The 8,312-nt window shown below is 40.4% G+C and overlaps 1 protein-coding gene across 1 annotated transcript; it reads left to right on the plus strand.

The window, feature by feature from the left end:
• Nucleotides 1-754: 754 nt before the first annotated feature.
• Nucleotides 755-3,219, plus strand: LOC130555309 (uncharacterized). Its single transcript, XM_057335416.1, has 4 exons — nt 755-1,009; nt 1,087-1,151; nt 1,215-2,059; nt 2,395-3,219. Exons 1-4 carry the CDS (start codon nt 984-986, stop codon nt 2,854-2,856), a joined length of 1,398 nt encoding a protein of 465 aa, XP_057191399.1. The 5' UTR covers nt 755-983; the 3' UTR covers nt 2,857-3,219.
• The last annotated feature ends 5,093 nt before the right edge of the window (nt 3,220-8,312 follow it).

Here is an 8,312-nt window from a genome sequence, read left to right on the forward strand (position 1 = left end):
ACATTATACTAGGCCTATTCCAAATATTGCTGTATACAAAGTTTTTATGAAGCCAATGATTGCTTTGGTGTATTAACCATGTTTAAAGCAAGAACATTGATGCAGATGTTTAAAAAAAAGTCCATTACTTAAAACACATATTGTAAAAATTAACTATTGTTTTTCCAGCGTACATACAATTGCAGCTTCTTTTCCCAGTGCAACATAAAAGCAGCATTTATCTAACTGAAAAAAAGTTTAGCATGCCTTTATTTGCTCATTGTTAGTAACCATTAACCCCTCATTCATCTCCTCTATCTCCTCCTCAAATACAAACTAAATCAGACCTTGAGTCAGATATTTGCTAAATAATGTAAAGAGTGCTGACACACACCCCATTAGTGGAGAAGATTAATGATAGCCCCAGCCTGCAGCAGAATTGACACCTCTGTCATGAAAACATCCATATAGCAGAACACAGAGAGCAGAAGCTGAAGAGGGTCTCATTTTAAACATGACTCTCATCACAGGAAAGCACACAGGAATAGTCCAGCCAGATGTGTTTCCCACTACTCATCTAAACTTAACTGAACCACTGCCTGACAGCCAGTTCACCAGCTGATGACACAAATTTACCTTTGCATTTTGCTCTACTTTCTGAACAATTAAAAGCTGTATTTTTGCTATTGAGAAATGCAATTTTTGTGTGCATGCGGATGTTGATGTCTAATTTATTTACTATAAAACTCTAAAAATATATTTTTTCTATACGTTGTATGCATTAAATTTTAATATAAATGCCCCTAAAGGAATGACAACTGAACTTAATTATGGTGTCTTACTGGTTACCGTGACAACTGATTGTTCCAAGGTGTTGCTCCTTAACCTATTACAAGGCACTATAAAAGACCAATTCAGTAACACAAACACATGCTTGGAAAACAACCTTTCTTATTGCTGTTTAGTTGGGCTGTTGTAGCAGACTAGCTACTGTAGAGTTGGAAATGGGCGATTCCATCATGAGAATAAGGTAGAATAATTTTGAATGTAGTGTTTGTTATTGTTGTATCTTATCTGAAAGTTATCTAATTTTTTTTCTCTTTGCAGTTTCTCTGTTGTCATTTTTATCAGTCTTGCTGTTCAAGATGATGAATTGGATACCATTGGAAGTGGTAAGTGTTCACGTTGATTTTATTTTGTTTGTATTGATTTAAATAACTTTTTTCCTTTTTAAGGATTTAGCAGGCCCACAAGGACTGAGAATGTCATGTATTCTGCTAAGGAAGTACATGGTGATGGAAGCTACAGTTTTCAAACTGGTTCTTCAGGAGTGGCTAGTACAGTTGTGTCAGGTTATGGTTCAAGTCTGGCAAGTAGTGCCCAAGGCTCTGATGATAAGCGATCCAGCCAAGCCACTGGCCAGCCCCAGAGAGGTCCAGATTTGCATGCTGCTTCCAGGTGGTTTTCAAGTACTAGGCCTGCCCAAGTCAGCCTTAGCCTCAAGCCTTTACAGCAAACTAATGTTTCTGCACTTCTACCCGGCTACCAAGTCGCCAATGGCCAGACTGTGGCCCAGACCAGCAGTCAGCAACTATCACAAGCCAGCCTTGAGTCTGTATCACAGCCCATCAGTGCCCAGGTTAGTAGTGCGTCTGTAGGTCAGCCAAGCAGTGTAGTGACCGTACAGGCCCCTTTTCAACCCAGCAGCCAGCAACCATTACCTCAGCAGTTCACACAATCCAGTGCAGAGCAACTAGCACATGCCAGCTATGAGACAAAGACTCCATACAGCATCCCCTTGGTAGAAGCCAGCTATCAATCTTTGGCTCAGGAACCAGTGCAGGCATCTACTGGACAGCAGTTCGTACAAGCTGGCTCTTTGACGTCTTATCCCAGCAATTGGCCGTGGTCAGTTACCAGTCTGTGGCACAAGCAAGTGGTCCACAGTCTGGCTTTGAGGCACAGGCTCGTCCTGTCAGCCAGCAATTTCCAGAGGTTAGCTACCAGTCTGTGGGCCAGGTCAGTGAGCATCGACCAAGCCAGGCTGCCCATGCGTCAGTGGTTCTGTCAACTATCCAGGAATTGACCCAGCCCAGTAGCCAGCAAGTAGCACAGGCCAGTTATGAGACAAAGACCTTGTCTGTAAGCCAAAAATTACCAGATGTTAGCTACCAGTCTGGGGTCCAGATCAGTGGTCAACAATCCAACCAGGCCAGTTATGAGGCTATGGTTTAAGCTAGTGGTCAACAATTGGCCCAGCCCAGTAGCCAGCAAGTAGGACAGCCCAGTTATGAGACAAAGACCTTGTCTGTCAGCCAACAATTACCGGATGTTAGCAACCAGCACAAGCCAATTACCTGTCTGCGGCCCAGTCCAGTGTGCAGCAACAAGCACAAGCCAACTTCCTGTGTGTAGCCCAGCCCAGTGTGCAGCAACCACCACAAGCCAGCTACCTGTGTATATCCCAGCCCAGTGTGCAGCAACCAGCACAAGTCCGCTTCCTGTGTATATCCCAGCCCAGTGTGCAGAAACAACCACAAGCCAGCTACCTGTGTAGCCCAGCCCAGTGTGCAGCAACCAGCACAAGTCCGCTTCCTGTGTGTAGCCCAGCCCAGTGAGCAGCAACCAGCACAAGCCAATTACCCGTCTGCGGCCCAGCCCAGTGTGCAGCAACCAGCACAAGCCAATTTCCTGTGTGCAGCAACCAGGGTACGCCAGCTATCTGTCTGCGGACCAGCCCAGTGTGCAGCAAGCCAGCTATCTGTCTGCGGCCCAGTCCAGTGTGCACCAACCAGCACACACAAGCTACCTGTCTGTGGCCCAGCCTATTGTGCAGCAACCAGCACACAAGCTACCTGCCTCCAGCCCAGCCCTTGAGGCAGTTGACACTGCCCACATATCCGCAACTAACCCAGCCAGGACAAAGTGTGTATCAGCCTCCAAGCAGGACTAAGCTGCCTGGCCAGCAACCTGTAGCACAGCCCAGCGTTGCTAACATTATGCCATCTAGTTACCTGGCTACAGTCCAGCCATCAGAAATCAACACCGACCAGATACCAGTCTGTAGGGCAGACCACAACCAGCACCAGGCAGACACCCAGCTTTGGCCCAGTCCAGCAGCCAGAAACCTGCACCAGGCAGATACCTGGCTTTGGCCCAGTCCAGCAGCCAGCAACTAGAACAAGCCAGTTACCATTCTGTGGCACAGCCCAGTGGCCAGAAACTAGCACCAGGGAGATACCAGGCTTTGGCACAATCCAGCAGCCAACACATAAAACAAACCAGATACCAGTCTGCATCTCAGTCCAGCAGCCAACAACCAGCACAAGCCAGCTACCTTTCTGTGTCCCAGGTTGGTGGCCAACAACCAGTAGTCCGCTATCAGTCTGTCAGCCAATCTGCTGGTAAGCCAGTGGCACAGGGCAGATACCAGTCTTCGGCGCTTTCAAGTTCTGAAACTGCATTGCCAGTTCAGTTACCAGTCTCTCTCTAGGGTTGGTTCCCAGCCTGTTGAGCATTGTGGTTCGGGCCTGTCTTCAAACTATGAGTCTGTCATCTTCAGTGCAGTCTGGTTGAGTATCCAGCACAGTTGCCTTCTCAGACCGGTTCCTCTCAAGGTGTCCTGAAGCCTTCCCAAAGCAACCAGAGGTTTCCCCAGAGCAAGTTCAGGATGGTGTAATGAGTGGCCTCAAGTCTTGGTGTACCCGATCTCTTGTTAATGTTTGCTTTACTGTTTTTGAAACCAATAAATCACTTGTAAATGGATTTTAGTTTCCATTTTGAAATATGGGGTTGCAGTATACTTGAATGGTTTAAAAGCCTTTACATCAGATCAAAGTAATAGACAAACTTTCTTAATGTAGAATTTTAAGGCTTGCCTCTCATTGTTTTGATTACCTTCAAAGAAAGTAAAATGTTAATACAGGTGGCGTAACTTTTTTTTAATACGGATTTAATCGAAGACACTGGTTGCCGATACACTCTTTTTAATTTTACATCTCAATTTACAAAATTTTCAATAACCATTAAAAGCAAGAGCTGATTGTGCCTATAGCATCTCCAAGATGTTTTGAGTAAAAAGGCATTTGTGGTAATTTTCTTTGAGAGTAACTATATCCTAAGCAAATGCTCTATCCTTCAGGACAATAAAACAACCAAAACCCTTTGACATGCCAAGAGAACAAAATATTAAACATTAAGTCTCATGCTGTTCTCATCTTGATAAAAATCCATAACTCTGTATTTCTCATTAACTCTCATTATCCAGTACCATGCAAAGCATGATGGGAAATGGAGATCCTCAGCAATGCTGTACTTTGATACAACAAGCATCAGTCATGTACCTTCAACTGTAATAGATTAAGTTAAATGATTGAACATGAACAAATTCATTTTACGCCTTTCAAACACTTGATACATAGAGTTTGAATTTGTTTACGTATGTTACATGGTTTGGGAGGAGTCTTGAAATCCAGAACTTAATTGGTGTTGAAAAATTAAGTTATCTAGCCAATTACTTTGGGTTACTGCAATTTAAATATTGGCATAAACACATAAACACAGATTTTTAGGTTAAAATTACACACAATATTAAGCTTAAGTAATTATCAACATTATTAAGTCAGCACACCTCATCAAAATAGAGTTCACACTTAAAAGTTGATTGAATTTTTATTTTTGACTTGCACCGATTCATTAAATTAAGTTGTGCCAACAGATGCCATGAATTATTTTTTAGAGTGATAGCTAGTAGACATCAGTGTTTTATTGTCGACACAATGCATTATAGTTACATTCCTGTGGGATTTATTGAAAAATTATTTAACATTTACACAAACTTGGGTCAATAAATAGCCTTTCTTCTCCTGTTCCGTAGTAAGCTAACTAACTTGTAATTTTGTCTTTGTTAATCATAATAGAATCATCTCATATAATCCTAAAAGCAGTATAAGATAACCACTGCAATCACCCACAACACCTCTAAACTCATATACTGTATGTCTTTCAGAAACCATATTCATGTGTTTTCATATGAAGCCACTACATCCAAGGCCTTCTTTTCTTGGACTGTGGACACCACACACAATGGCACTGTTGTGGTCAGACCTTGGGACAAACCCACAAAGCATTGTTTCTGTAATTGTCACCAGTGTTGAGAGTAACACATTAAAAATGTAATGAAATTACAGTAATATATTAGTTTTAGCTGTAACGCAGTAATATAACGCATTAATAATAAAATGTGAGTAATATTATACCCGTTACAATCTCAGTAACGTGCGTTAAAACAACGTATTTTCCCCCTGAAATTCTTTTCTTATAATTTACCAACACATTCCATTCCCAGAAATAAACAAATCTGTGATTAAAATACTACTATTTCCTATTACTGAAATCCGATGGTTGAAATGAATGCAACAGATTCTACAAAAGAATAGGAACAAAACGAAAGTAAGAAGAAAGAGGTTCTGCATTTTACCGTCATTTGGCTATAGGTTGCATTATAGTGGGCTCTACATAGCATAATTCACCAGATGGCCGTTTATTTTTCGACTCTGTGCCTCTTATATTTGAGGCTCCATGTATTTCAAACGTATTTATAACACGCGCTCTCTAATCTTAATTTGGTTTTAAACAAAAATAAAACTAAATGTATGGTTTTTAGTAACTTGCTGAGCATTTGCCTAAAATTTCCACATTGGATGGCTTTGAGATCGATTATGTTCAATACTACAAATATCTTGGTATCTGGCTTGATAGAAACTCACATAAATGCATTGCTTTCAAAGGTTAAAACCCGTATTGGTTTTCTTTATCGCAATAAATCTTCTTTTACATATTCTTCAAAACAACTTTTGGTTAAAATGACAGTGCTTCCTATCTTGGATTATGGTGATATAGTTTATAGGTCTGCTTCAAAATCTCTGCTTCATAAACTAGATGTTATTTATCATGCTGCAATCCGTTTTGTGACTGGAGCTTCATTTAACATTATTGTCATCTGTATTTACTGTATCATTGAATTGGTCTTCTCTTCATTCTCGTAGACAAATTCACTGGTTTTTGTTTATTTATAAAACTATTATCGCGAAAAGTCCATCATATTTACAGTCACTTCTTAATATACATAATACAAGTCGTAATTTGCACTCCAGTGGTATTATCAGTTGTGGTATACCTAAAACCCGTACTTCTTTTGGTCGTCACTCATTTCAGTTTTCCAGACCTTAAAACTCAGTTCATTTGTTTCGTTTGCATTTTTAAAAAGCTTAATTTAGTCATTTGTTCAGGATCATTGTGCTTGTTTTTAGTTAATTGACTGTTTGTTTTTTACTATGTTTATAATTGTGTTATTTGTGTAATTGTGTTTTGTTTTGTATTGTACTGTACCTGCTACTTATGCTGCCTCTTGGTCAGGTCGTCATTGTAAATGAGAACTGGTTCTCGACTGACTTACCTGGTTAAATAAAGGTATAATAAAAAAAGAACTGCACATATGCAAATGTCATAGCAAATAGCAGTAGGCCTAAATACAAACACATTACTCTCTTCTTCTGAAGTTTACTCCGCAGCACTGCGAGGCTATGGATTGAAGAGCGTGCTACATAACGCAGAGTAAAAGATGGGGCGGAGCCGATGCCGCTGTCATGTGATTTACGCGTGTTTCGCGGATATCATAGCGCACTAAGCGGGAGAGAGGGCCCAGGAAGGGGGTTGCCGAAATGTTGTTGCATGTTTTATAGGATTACATGCCGTTTCTCAATATGCATTCTTCAGCGGTCCTCGTGTTCTCGGTCTACGTCATCAATAACCTTCAAAGTCCGGTTCCAATAAAACACAAGAACAGAGAACGCATGAAAGTACCCGGATGTGTTCTCGATATCAAGGATGCATCGGATGCAGCCTTGAGCAGGCACGTAATTCCGAGGCTGCCTCGCAAGACCGGTCTCCACAAGAACACAAGTCCGTTCTTTGCATTCTTGGAATTGAGAAACGGCCACAATTTCTGACTGTTTCACTGGTCAGCCCTCTGAGGCCCCCTCAAAAGCGGGGCCCCAAGCAGTTGCCTGCCCCATGCCTCTACTCCTGCACTAGGTTCAAGAGTGTCTGCCTTTGTGTCTTAACCACAGTGCAGTGGTCTTCCTCTTTTAAGTTTTCTGATGCACCCAACGCTGTGGAAGCTTGATCTCTAGAAGATTTCCTAAAAATAGAGCCATATTACTGCTGACTTTTCAGGGGTATTATAGCACTTAGATGCCATCAGCTCATTCCTAGAAGTGGGTGGGAGGAACGGAGGGGAGTTTAGATGCCACCAGCCCCACATACTAAGTAAAACACAAAACATTTTGTTTGACTATGAGTGGTACAGTGTTCCATGCAGAGCTTATTAGAATAAAAATGAAAAGGAAATAGTTTTTTACAAGTCAAAGTATTCGGAATTGTTTACTTATTCGATAAATGTACATTCAACACAAAACTATTGCATAACTCACTTTTCTTGCAATGGTATTGCAAATTAGTCCACCCAGATAAAAAGTTCAGCAAATGTGCTATCTTTATCTTTCTTATAAATTCACATAACTTTTTATTTACATTTTAAAGGATTATTTCACCCAAAAATGAAAATTCTGTCATCATTTACTCTCCTTTGAGTTGTTTCAAATCTGTATACATTTCTTTGTCCTGATGAACACAGAGAAACATTTTGGAAGAATGCTTTTAACCAGACAGATTTTACCCCCCATTGACTGCATAGTAGAAAAAAATACAATGGTAGTCACAAGTTTCCCAGAACTGTTTGCTGTATTACATTCTTACATTCAACAGAACAAAAAAAAAGATAAAGTAATTTGTGCAACCTCCACAAACACAATAATTTACCATGAAGATGATAAATTAAATACAATAACACACTGACTCACGACTGCTCCTACTGAATACCAACATACTCTGCATTGAGCCCAGGCAAAGCGCTGCAAACTTCTTCCGCTCGTGACGTCAAATGACGCGATGTTGAAAAAAAGACGAAGAAACTGTCACTTCTTCTACTAAATTTGTGCCCTCATGTTTTGAAAAACATTTTAAATCCGACATTAACTTTTCATATGGTATTTTTTATACAATGTTATGTATTAATTTTATAAAAAATGTACCCTGCGAGATGCATTTTAAATATATTTTAATTTACACACATATAGGAATGAAAGTGATCTTTGCCCCCCCCCAAAAATGAAAATTCTGTCATCATTTGCTCACCCTCATGTAGAAGAATAGAATAGAATAGAATAGAATAGAATAGAATAGAATAGAATAGAATAGAATGAGCTTTATTG

This window comes from Triplophysa rosa, linkage group LG6 (genome assembly GCF_024868665.1).
Source record: "Triplophysa rosa linkage group LG6, Trosa_1v2, whole genome shotgun sequence".
Taxonomy (NCBI): domain Eukaryota; kingdom Metazoa; phylum Chordata; class Actinopteri; order Cypriniformes; family Nemacheilidae; genus Triplophysa; species Triplophysa rosa.

Excerpts from the sequence above, each read along its gene's own strand:
- LOC130555309 (XM_057335416.1), top strand. The coding sequence starts at position 984 with ATGGGCGATTCCATCATGAGAATAAG. Across the intron at positions 1,010-1,086 it reads GATTCCATCATGAGAATAAG|TTTCTCTGTTGTCATTTTTA; the intron begins GTAGAATAATTT and ends TTCTCTTTGCAG. Across the intron at positions 1,152-1,214 it reads ATTGGATACCATTGGAAGTG|GATTTAGCAGGCCCACAAGG; the intron begins GTAAGTGTTCAC and ends TTCCTTTTTAAG.